At 42.3% G+C, this 13,121-nt stretch overlaps 1 protein-coding gene across 1 annotated transcript in view; it reads right to left on the minus strand.

Annotated features, from left to right (window-relative positions):
- The window catches only part of VAT1L (vesicle amine transport 1 like), a 107,092-nt gene that overhangs the window by 41,873 nt on the left and 52,098 nt on the right, over positions 1 to 13,121 (minus strand). Inside the window, exons 3-4 of the mRNA XM_089689819.1 lie at positions 7,249 to 7,464; positions 58 to 200 (exon numbers count right to left, since the gene is read on the minus strand). Of these exons, the coding sequence (XP_089545945.1) occupies positions 58 to 200; positions 7,249 to 7,464 (359 nt within the window). The remainder of the gene's footprint in view (positions 1 to 57; positions 201 to 7,248; positions 7,465 to 13,121) is intronic.

Genomic DNA, 13,121 nt, shown 5'->3' on the forward strand with positions numbered 1-13,121 from the left:
AAGAGTCCAGATATCACACACAGAGATACAGGAAAGCACAGTAGGATGTCATCTTACCTTTTTACCTCCTGCACATAATCTGCGTTTCTGTCAAAGAGATGATTGATGGAGTTTTTAATGGCCTCGTGTTTAAAAGCGGAAGCAGTTCCAAAAACTGTGACGTTGGGAACGGTTGAACAGAGCTGAGCCACCGCTTGCCCCTAAAAAAATTAAACGTTACATTTACACATTTACAGGGTGCTGGTTAAAAATAACACAATATACAACATATAGAATCCAATATGTGTCTTCTCTTTATAGGTTATTTAACCACTTGCCCTCTGGACTAAGTGTCATTTATCTCCGCTGTCTAGTAACTCTGCTGTCTGCATCAGCCACTTCTGACAAGTTTTCCTGACACCAAGAGCTAAAAAGGTGATAGGGGAGGGATCTCCAGCACACAGCCAGTGATTGAATGCCTCAGCCCTGTTCCTGTGTGCTGTGTGAAAGGGGGGGGGGTGTCCTTTCCCTCCAATCAGCTGTCAGAGCTCTTTCACAATATTTAACCACTTGCCCTCCAGAAGACTTACCCCCCCCCCCTCCTGACCAGGCCATTTTTTGCGATACAGCACTGCGTTACTTTAATTGACAATTGCACGGTCGTGCACCCAAATGAAATGTACGTCCTTTTTTCCCCACAAATAGAACTTTCTTTCAGTGGTATTTGATGGCCTGTGCGTTTTTAATTTTTTGAGCTATGAACAAAAAAATGCGGACAAATTTGAGAAAAAAAACTACATTTTTTTACTTTTTGCTATTAAACATATAACCTTGTAAAGATACAAGTGACATCATCACTGTGCTGATTAGCAGCCAACACTGTCTCCAGCTCTCTCTCCTGGACCAACAAGATCTACCCTGTGACCTAACTAGCTCAGGCAGTAGGGCATAAGACCCCTAATCTCAGGGTTGTGGGTTTGAGCCCCATGTTAGGTGTATGACATTGCAAAGGTTTTCATGGAGCTTAGTGGTCTGGGGAAGTGAGCTGGAGACACTGTGGGCTGCTTAAGTGAGCCATTCCTGAGGGGTGATTCTTACCTATTTGCGGCAGTGGTTCTCTGTTTACTGCAGGTGCATCTCTTTTTTAATTTACAACGTGAATGTCATATTTTTATTTATTAATAAGGGAAAATAATCAGTGAGCACTATGGAGGTTTGTTTCTGAGCTTGAGATTAAAAGAGAAGTGTGGGATTTAAAAAAAACCCAAACACTCATACAAACAAATATACAAGCATGCTCACCTAGGTGGATGCACCAATGTGATGCTGAAAATAATATGCATACTGGTTCACTTTATTTTGGAGCACGTGTATATAGTTTTTCTTTAATGTGAGTGCATATGCCTAGTTTATTTAGAGCATATTTCATTTCAAATGGTGTTGCACAATAGAGACTATAGATATTTTCATTGGGGGAGGGTTCTGGATCCTGTCAGGAAGGCTGTATGGGGCCCCGTGATTTCCAACAGCAGCCCAACAGGCTCCCAACAGGGATAAAGACACCATGGGATCCATTCACAAAAGCAACTCGCATGCGGTATTTAGGTGTCCGGAGACATTTTGCCTATATATCGCATGCAATGCTGAAACTGTCAAACCGCTATGTCGTTTTGCGGTATTTACCTGATACGCTCAGTAAATGCCGCATGAAAAGGTGGCAAACTAAATTCACAGATGGAAATAAAAAAATTAAATGCATGCGGTAATTAACCTCTTCACGCCGGCCGCACACAAACATGCAGACTCCTGGCGTCTGGGCCTAGACACCAAGCGGCCACACATTTACGTTCTATTAAAAAAGGACATACAGTATCTGCCAAGAGCGTGCGCCCTGCGCGCTCCCAGCACACATGCCCAGTACTCACGGAAAGGTCCCAATTTCCTCTTTCGAACGGAACCTTTCCCGATCATGTGACCGTCACGGCGATCACATGACCCTAAACCCTGCCCCGCCCCCCGGCTTCTGGAACCCTTAAAGGGCCAGGAGGCGCCAGCATGAAGGGGTTAAGTAGTGGTCCAGGCATGCGATATTTAAGAAATTAAAAAAAATAATAGACAATTTGGAGTAATTTCTGCCTCTCAGCAGTAATGCACAAGAAACTAAATGTGGAAATCATTGGGGTTGATTTTCCTAAAAGAATAACTAAAGGAATTTTTTTCCCCAAAATTTTAAAAATCCCAAATTTGGGGTTGTCCCCATAAAAGTAAGAGAGGGGAAATCTTCCAATGGGGAAAAAATGAAATGGAAAAACAAAACAAAAAACTGACAGAGGTTATAACCCTCCCTAAGGCTGGCCATACACTATACAATTTTCTGTCCAATTTCCTTTAGATTTACCTTCAACTATGTAGTGCAAGGGCCTGTCTAATTGAATACAATTGAAAGTGTTGTTTAGGTTTGACCTTCTATTATATGGTTTTTGGTAAATCTAAACCAAAAATCTCAAGAAAATTGGATATTCTATGGCCAGCCTTACTCTATCCAAAATGAAAAAAATAGTTTTGCTTATAGTTTTACTTTAAGGCAGAGTAGACAATTTGCAAGTTGCTCCACAGCTCAGTGTATGAATGAGGTAGAACTTCACTTTACAAAAAATACCCGATCACATGCAAGGAAAAAAAAACAACAGCATTTTTGCTTGCACATGATTGGATGATGGAAGTCAGCAGAGCTTCTTCTCATTTACTAAGCTCTGGAGCACCTTCACTTGCAAAGTGAAAATGCAAAATGTCAGTAAAAATCGCACTAAAGTGAATTTTAGGGCAAACATACGCAATAAATTACCTACATTTTTGGTAAAATATAAAAGATGAGGTTGTGCCAAGTAAATAGATACCCACCATGCCAAACCTTAAATTTATGTGCGCCTATTAAATTGCGTTGAATTTCAATACACTATATTTTCTATAGCCGACGCTTCAAAAGCCCCATCAGATCATCAGTTTAGTGTTACGGAGGATTACTGCTCTCACTCCAGCGTGCGTGGCAATATGTAACATCGACATTTTCACACATAGATGCTCCAACGCCTGCGTTTATGCTTGTATGTATATGTGGGGGTGGGGGCTTCAAATTTTTTTTTTGGAGGGGGATGTTATGTGCTTGGGTGTAACTTTATTTTTTTTACAAAAAAATATTTTTTTTTACTTAACTCTTTTTTTTTCATCACATAGGGGACACAAAGTCCCCTATGTGATAATTTTTTTGGTGACAGGTTCTCTTTATTGAGACATGCAGGGTCTCATGTCAGAGGGTGCATGTCTCCTCTGTAATCCATTGGATGTATTGCAATGCAAAACGCATTGCAATACATCTTTCACCGGCTATTCTAGCCGGGAAAGTGACATCATGAACGTTCGTCCGATCTCCTGTCTCCCCTCCACCCGCAGGCACCTGCCACGGCTCTCCCTGGGCTCGAAGATGGGCAAGCGGAGCCTGGTTACATGAGGGGGTGCACTAGAGGGGAGGCACCATCGCCAGAGGCTGTGCAAGCGATCGGCACCAGTGGAGCCGCCTGACTGCTAACAACAGACAGGCAGGAGTCTGCCTGTCAGTTTTATACACCATCCCAATGATTGCAGAGTTGCTTGCCGAAGAGACATCTGTTGGTCCCAGGCTTCACTTGAACCTAGATGTGCCTGCCTTTTACTTTACGCAAGTGAGTGAATTTTCATTTGTCTTTTAACCACTTGCCTACTGGTCACTTATACCCCCTTCCTGCCCAGGCCAATTATCAGCTTTCAGCGCTGTCGCACTTTGAATGACAATTGCGCGGTCATGCAAAAAGGATTTTGCTAGCGCCCTACTTTATGATACACTATATTGCAAAAAGTATCGGGACGCCTGCCTTCACACGCACATGAACTTTAATGGCATCCCAGTCTTATTCCATAGGGTTCAATATTGACTGGTCCACACTTTACAGCTATAACAGGTTCAAATCTTCTTGGAAGGCCGTCCACAAGGTTTAGGAGTGTGTCTATGGGAATGTTTGACCATTCTTCCAGAAGTGCATTTGTGAGGTCAGGCACCGATGTCAGATGAGAAGGACTGGCTCGTAGTCTCCGCTCTAATTCATCCCAAAGGTGTTCTATCGGGTTGAGGTCAGGACTCTGTGCAGGCCAGTCAAGTTCCTCCACCTCAAACTCGCCCATTCATGTCTTTACAGACCTTGCTTTGTGCACTGGTGTGCATGTAGGAACAGGAGGGGGCCATCCCCAAAGTTGGGAACATGAACTTGTCCAGAATGTCTTGGTATGCTGACGCCTAAGAACTCCCTTTCTCTGGAACTAAGGGGCCAAGACCAACCCCTGAAAATCAACCCCACACCATAATCCCCCCTCCACCCAACTTTACACTTGGCACAATGCAGTGAGGCAAGTACCTTTCTCCTGGCAATCACCAAACCCAGACATGTCCACTGAATTGCCAGACAGAGAATTGTGATTTGTCACTCCAGAGAACCTGTCTGCACTGCTCTAGAGTCCAGTGGTGGCGTGCTTTACACCACTGCATCCGACGCTTTGCATTTCACTTGCTGATGTAAGGCTTGGATGCAGCTGCTTGGCCATGGAAACCCATTCCATGAAGCTCTCTACGCGCTGTTGTTGGGCTAATCTGAAGGCCAAAGTTTGGAGGTCTTTAGCTATTGACACTACAGACAGTTGGCGACTTCTGCTCACTGTGCACTTCAACATGCCCTGACCCCGCTCTGTCATTTTACGTGGCCTACCACTTCATGGCTGAGTTGCTGTTGTTCCCAGTTGCTTCCACGTTGTTATAATACCACTAACAGTTGACCGTGGAATATTTAGTAGCAAGAGCATTGCACGGATGGACTTATTGCACAGGTGACAACCTATCACGGGACCACGCTTGAATTCACTGAGCTCCTGAGAGCGACCCATTCTTTCACAAATGTTTGTAGAAGCAGTCTGCATGCCTAGGTGCTTGATTTTATACACCTGTGGCCATGGAGGTGATTGGAACACCTGAATCCAATGATTTGGAGGGGTGTCCCAATACTTTTGGCAATTTAGGTGTCCTTTTATGACACAGAGAATAGCTGTGATTCAGAGGATCGCAGCTATTCTCTGGTCATTCACAGTTTATAACACTCAGGAGAACATGTTCAGCCGTTCACTGGAGATCTGTGTTCTCCCTCCAGATTCTCCAGCCCAGAGGTGGAGAATCAGAGGGACAACAAACTAAGCAGAGATAATTTACCTCTGCTTAGTAAACTGATCTTTTACTGTAATCTAACGAGATTATAGTAAAATCAGCCATTTTTCAGCATTTGTAGACCGTTCTCCATTCGTTTGGAGAACTGATCTACATATGCTTCATAAACGGCATTCACAGGAGAACTGTGTTCTCCGAGAATGCCAGAGAACTGAGCAGCGATCTATTACTGCTGGTTCATAAACGGACACCATAGTGTATATTTAGCAGATTGAGCCGGGCTATTTGAAATGTGAAGAAATGATTTACATGACTTTCGTCAGTATTTTATTACCATTATGGAAATTTGTGTATGCCCTATTTCTTTTTAAAACTGGTGTGCTGACAGAAAAAAATCTGCATGAGTATTTACAGAGCTAATGAATATAAATGAAAGTAAAACAGAGTCATTTGATGTCCAACGTCCTATAAAGCATGGTGTTCACTTTCACTCGTTTACACATAATCCGTAAGGCTTAATAACGCTGGTATGCTTAAGCATTGTGCTCCACGTTATTATCCACCGCAAAGAAATAACCTCCTAAATCTCATTATGTGTTCTACGGAATGACAAGAATGAGAATGTGTTCTGTAGAATTAAGATCACAGCCTTTCATTCAGACACAGTTACTTGCAACGGCTTTGTGGTTGGGCTGGTGGTAAATGATTTAAACCTGAAGTCCAGCTTTCCCTTCAGTCTTGCACAGTTGTACCGGCTCCTCTCCAGTACGGAAATTGTTTACTCTGATTTCACTGCACACTGTGAGAAGCTCACAGTGTATATCAGAAGTCAAATGAAGCCCGCCTCATTTCCTATTCTGTGCCTTGTTATTCTGCAGCTCATATAAATGCAATAGCTTCACCCTCTACATGAAGGCTTGACAAAGAGGCATGTCCACCTTGAGTCGCATAGCCAGCCCTGGTCCACAGAGTCCTCCACTTTCGGTTCTTTGAATTGCATGGCTTCCTGATGTTACAGAGGATCCTGGGCAGAGGCAGTATCTTACACTTTGCCTGGACATTGGAGACATGGATGAATGGGGGAGTTTGCATTTTTGGTTTCTGGTGCTCAGATGAAGTGTAGTTCCACTTTATTGTATGGCCTGCCTTAGACAAACTTATTGCTCCTGCTTTCAATTTGCTTTATCTAATAAAGACAGACAATCTGACATGTTTATTTCACAGGGTTCTATTGATCTTTATGATGGCTAAATTAAGCTGACCATACACTGTAAGATTTTTCTCTTTCGGCTTTTTTTGTGTAGCGTGGATGGAGGAATCTCCACTGCCAGCTATTGTACTGACACAGCCAGTGCCTGCATCTGTCAGAATACCCAAACAGTGGCTGCATCTGATTGAAGGTGGGAGAGTGCTGACTGGGACAACCACGGCTTGAATGTCAGCCTGTTAATCAACAATTGTCCAAAATTCACAACCTTAGACTCCTGCACTTAAAGTGATATTAAAGTCTATTTTTTTTTTCTTTTAAACTAACAAACATGTCTATACTTATCTGCTTTGTGTAGTGGTTTTGCACAGAGCAGCCCCAATCCTCCTCTTCTCAGGTTCCCCACCGGTGCTCCAGGCCCCTCCCTCCTGTCGGGTGCTCCTAAAGCAAATAACTTGCTATGGGGACCTCCGAGCAGGCGCACTCCCAAGCAGCGGCTCTGTGTGCCCATTCACACACAAAGCAGTGGCTCGGCCCTGCTCTGCCCCCTCCCTCTCCTGATTGGCTTATTGGCTGAGATTGACAGCAATGGGAGCCAACCAGGAGTGAAAGTCCCCGGAGAGCTGAGGCTCTTGTGGACATTGCTGGATCAAGAGGAGGCTCAGGTATGTGTTAGGGGGCTGCTAGACACAGAAGGCTTTTTACCTTCATGCACAGAATGCATGAAGGTAAAAAAAACCTTGAGACTTTAGAACCACTTTAAGTCATAAACAATGTACAGGTAAAATTAGATTTTTGCCCAGAATCGGGCTTCACTTACCACTCCTCCACCAGCAGAATGGACAAGGACTGACATCCCTTCCCTGAGATTGGCCACTTCAAACAACATCATGTAGGCTGTGACAAAGTTCATAGGGAAGGCAGCTGCTTCTGAGAAGCTCATACCATCTGGGATCTTATAGACAAACTCTGCAGGGGTGCAGGCCACTTCTGCCCATGCGTTGTAGTTGACAAAGGCCATAACTCTGTCCCCAATCTGGAATAAACAATATAACACATAATGGTTACTTACAGACTAGTGATCAAAACAATCGCATTTTCCATTGTGCACTGCCATGTCAGGAAGTTACAGAGACAGAGAAACATACATGGAAAGTCCTTCTGTGCTCTGCTGTAACCCATAGTGCTCAGGGGATCTTTTTCATGTATGTAAGCTGTACTAAAGCAGTATTAATCACAAAAGCAATCATTATTATTATATATATATTATATTGCAGCTTACCAATTCTTAGATGTGATGGCTGCATTAGTTTTCTTAAAGTGGAACTGCACTGTATCTGAGCACCACAAAATAAAAATACTATTTAATTCGTTGTTAATATTCAAAGCAAACTTCCCCATCCATCCATGTCTCCATGCTTTATTTTTGCTAAGAAATCATTTTAAAAAACATCCCCCGGCATTTCTGGCAGTGGCCATCTTGAGTAAGGGCAGAGGATTCATGTAGCATTTACTTCCTGGAATCCATCTGCCCTTAGTTCAGGCATTGACTGGGCTGAGAACCCTCCCTGCCCTCCTGAAAACTGCTGGGATGCATGACATCATTTGCCTAGGCATGGAAACCAGGTAGTAACTGAAGAAATGTAAAAAAAAAAGTTTAAAACGAGTAAATATGATATACTTTCCTATCCATTTACAGCACACAGATTAAAAATAGTCAATGCTGATGGAGAGACTTTAATTAGGCTTCTCTTAGGAGCCTGTACAGCATTGTACCTGTGATCAGTGGATCGCCAATCACAGCCAGTGAGCCAATGAGAAGATAGCGGGGGGGGGGGGCAGGTCGCGGCTCTATGTGTCTTATGGATGCATAGAGCTCTAATAAGCAGGGCCCTCTGTTTCCTCTTGTACGAAATTATATTATAGCTGTAATGTCTACCTTTATTTTGTAAAGCTCTGCGCAAACTGCTGGAGCTATATAAATCCTGTATAATAATAATAATATAGAGGCGGCTTGAAGACAAGCATGCAGTGGCACTGCTTGAGTGGGAGGAGCCAGGGGCACTGGTGAAGACCCAAAAAGAAGAGTATCTGGGCAGCTCTGTTCAGAACCATTGCACAAAGCAGGTAAGTATATAAGTATAGACATGCTTGTTATTAAAAAACAAACAAAAAAACCCCCAAAGCTTTAGTGTCACTTTAAATTGCGTAAGGGGTTCTTTACTGTCAGAGTGGCAAGGATGTGGAACTCCCTTCCATAATTGGTGGTGTCATCGGGAAGTGTCAATAAAAAAACTCTTAGATGGGCATTTTAGCAAACACAATACACAGGGATATGGGAAATGGTATTGACATAAACACACGCACCCACATATGTTGAACTGGATGGACTGGTGTATTTATTCAGCCTTACCAACTATGTAACTATAAATACAGACGTAGCATGTAACATGTTACTAAAGGTAAACTTAGCCTTTAAAAATGTATTTTTCCGAAAGATCAGCTTTAAAGCCGACCTCCAGGCAGATGAATACATACAGCATATGGGAGCTGTTTACCAACCAAACAATTGGAACTTCTGTCCATCCAGCACTGAGAAGTACACAGTTCTGGCACACAGCACAGCCCTGTCTGGCAGGAACAAAGAACTGATTTTAATTGCTGCAGTTATGTAACGCTCTTGTCTCTTCTACAGCCTGTACCTGGAAGTTAAAAGGAGAAGCAGCAGATTGCTGAGCTTATTTCTTAAGCAAGCTATAGATGATGCAAACTTATTTACTGCAACCACAAGTTGCAGAGAAGAAAATTGCTCGATTCCCCCATCAGCACAGTCAGTATTGATGGGGGAATCCCTCCCGCAGCACTATTGTGTTCTGTTGGCTCACAGCCTTCCCTGCCGGCAGAATACAATTATCACTGCCGGCAGCTATAACAGCTGGCAGAAACTGCATGCAAAAAATCCAACAGGCTTGTCATACTAAATTCAATTGATCAATCAATCAGCTTCAGTACAACTAGTCATCCCATAGATATATCAAATCTCAGCCCATCCCTGCTGAACTGGATGAGATTTGATCCATCTATGACCAGCTTTAGTCATTCTGCTCTCTCCTCCTATTAGCATGTCTCCTGTTAGCACACAAACACTCTAGACACGTTTGACAGGCTCCTTGTGAGTTGTTTTTCCCTCTCCCAGTCTGAGCTCTGCTATACAGAAACTGCAAGAAGCCAAAACCAGTTCAGGTATATACACTGGTGTCATTAAAAAAAGATGCACTTCTAAAAAAAAATTAAAGGAATACTTTTTAATCATAGTATAGCATCAAGTCAATTAAACTCCTGGGATATTGATCTGCTCAGTTAAATAGCACAGGGGGTTGTTAATCAGTTTCAGCTGATTTGGTGGTAATTAAATTACCAACAGGTGCACTAGATGAGCAACAATGAGATGACTCCCAAAACAGAGGCCACTGACATTTTTTTCCCTACTCACTCTTCTGTTTTTCACTAATGTTGCTAGGGTCAGTGTCACTACTGGTAGCATGAGGCCATACCTGGACCCTACAGAGGTTACACAGGCAGTACAACTCCTCCAGGATTGCATATCAATACGTGTCATTGCCAGAAGGTTTGCTGTGTCTCCAGCACAGTCTCAAGTGCATGGAGGAGATTCCAGGAGACAGGCAGTTACTCTAGGAGAGCTGGACAGGGCCGTAGAAGGTCCTTAACCCATCAGCAGGACCAGTATCTGCTCCTTTGTGCAAGGAGGAACTGGATGAGCTCTGCCAGAGCCCTACAAAATGACCTCCAGCAAACCACTGGTGTGAATGTCTCTGACCAAGCAATCAGAAACCGACTTAATGAGGGTGGCCTGAGGGCCAGACATCCTCTAGTGGGCCCTGTGCTCACTGCCCGGCACCATATTGGCATTTGCCATTGAACACCAGAATTGGCAGGTCCGCCACTGGCGCCCTGTGCTTTTCACAGATGAGAGTAGGTTCACGTTGAGCACATGTGACAGACATGAAAGGGTCTGGAGAAGCCACGGAGAATATTACACTGCCTGTAACATCATTTAGCATGACCGTTTGGTGGTGGGTCAGTGATGGTCTGGGAAGCCATATCCATGGAGGGGCGCAGACCTCTACAGGCTAGACAATGGCACCCTGACTGCCATTAGGTATCGGGATGAAATCCTTGGACTCATTGTCAGACCCTACACTGCTACAGTGGGTCCTGGGTTCCTCCTGGTGCATGACAATGCCCAGCCTCATGTGGTGAGAGTATGCAGGCAGTTCCTGGAGGATGAAGGAATTGATACCACTGAATGGCCCCCACGCTCGCCTGACCTAAATCCAATAGAACACCTCTGGGGTATCATGTTTCAGTCCATCCGATGCCACCAGGTTGCACCTCAGACTGTCCAGGGGCTCAGTAATGCCCTGGCCCAGATCTGGGAGGAAATACCCCAGGACACCATCCGTCGTCTCATTAGGAACATGTCCCAATGTTGTCAGGCATGCATACAAGCAAGTGGGGGCCATACAAACTACTGAGGACCATTCTGAGTTACTGCAATGAAATTTAAGCAAAATGGACTAGCCTGTTGCATAACTTTTTCACTTTGATTTTCGGGGTGACTTTGAATTCAGTCCTCTGTAGGTCGATCATTTTCATTTCCATCAAATGATGGGACATCCTTACATTCCCAACACATTACCCCTTCCATATCAGTATAGATATCCAGCATGAGATTTTTCCCCATTGAGATCTGATGTGTTTTCAAAGTGGTCCTTTCATTTTTTTGAGAAGTGTATATACATTTAATGGTGTGTTAATGAATACAAAAATTGAGTCTTTTCTATCCCCCTGGAGAACAATCCTAATATTAGTCTACAACTGGAACTTTTTCCCCGTCTATTTGTATTCCTTCTCTTTACCTCCCAGAGCATTTGCAGCAGCTAAAGGTGTCTTTATCGGTGTCTCATTTGTTGTGATCGATGCTTCTTTGTTCAGGCAGCACAGATCTAATTGTACAAAAGATTATAGACTTGACTTCCGAGCAGGAGAGAAGATCATAATGCCGCTTCCCCTTGTTGGCTCTGCAGCAAAAAGGTCAAATGCGCTCTGTGGTCACGTTTTTAATTACCGTCCTGCCGGGAGCGGCCGCGATTCGTTTTACCAAGAAGGTTGCTATGGAGAAGAAAGATGTGTCTTCTCCCCGCAACATACAAACCCGACTTTAATTATAACTGAAGAAGGAGCACCCAGTGTCTTCTCCTGCGTCTCCCCTAATTACTGACACTTCTCCCAGCTCCTTTATTCTGATTACTGATGGTCTAGCAGAAGGTTCTACACTGATGGATCTAGTAATGAGACAACTTAATCACTAACAACACATCTTCATTGACAAGCTGTACTGTGCAGAATCCCAAAGCAAATATTTTCTGAATTGCAACAAAAGAAGTCATGTGGGAAATGGTTTAATAAAGGGTTTCCTCGTTACCTATCAATAAGCAGATTTGTTCCAGGATTGAAGCACAGACAGTCCATCTTTCATACACTTAAAGGATAAGTTCACTTTTCATAACATGTTACATGTCACACTAGGGCTGCCACCTCATCCCTTTAAACCCGAACACATATTAACCACTTCCAGTCCGGACACTTTCACCCCCTTCCTGTCCAGGCCAATTTTCTGCTTTCAGCGCTATCACACTTTGAATGACAATTGCGTGGTCATGCAACACTGTACCCATATGAATTTTTTTAGCATTTTTTTGAGACAGATAAAACTGTATTTTGGTGGTATTTATTCACCACTGGGATTTTTATTTTTTTTTATAAAATTTTGCAATTAAATCTTTTTTCATAAATCTTGGACAAAATTTATTCATTTATCTTTTTAGTGAAAAAAAAAATAACCCAAATTAGTTTCTTTTTTTTTATTCCATAACTTTTATTAGGATCAAAAAGACAAAACAAATCAAAAATACAACATGGAGGAGATAACAAAAGGATCGCAATGATCAAGTTAGATAGAAAGACACAATGTTTTAGATGATACAATTTGTCTGAAATTCACAATCAATCAATAACAAGATGGGAGAATTAAACAAATTAGTTTATAACCAAAAATTATAATTTTTCTAAATTTTTTTTTACATTTTAATTTTTTTTTCTATATTATTATTTATGTTTTGTTTTTTTTTTACATACTGTCACCCTAGCAGTACAGTGTCACCATAGTGACACTGTACTACTTGTGGGGGGTGACGAAGATTTTTTTTTTTTTTACACTGAATTTTTTAGCCTTTTTTTGAGACAGATAAAACTTTATTTTGGTGGTATTTATTCACCACTGGGATTTTTATTTTTTTGCTATATAAATGAAAAAGTCCAAACATTTTGAAAAAAAAGTGTTTTTCTTATAAAATTTTGCAAATAAATAATCTTTCTTCATAAATCTTGGCCAAAATGTATTGAGCTATCTTTTTAGTAAAAAAAATAAATAACCCAAATTAGTTTATAACCAAAAATTATAATTTTTCAAAAAAAGTTTTACATTTTTTTTTTTTTAATATTATTATTTATGTTTTGTTTTTTTACATACTGTCTCCCTAGCAGTACAGTGTCACCATAGTGACACTGTACTACTTGTGGGGGGGTGATGAAGAATTGTTTTTTTTTTTT

This window comes from Staurois parvus, unplaced genomic scaffold, assembly GCF_062004578.1.
Source record: "Staurois parvus isolate SC_StPar_1 unplaced genomic scaffold, SC_StPar_1.0 ptg000498l, whole genome shotgun sequence".
Taxonomy (NCBI): domain Eukaryota; kingdom Metazoa; phylum Chordata; class Amphibia; order Anura; family Ranidae; genus Staurois; species Staurois parvus.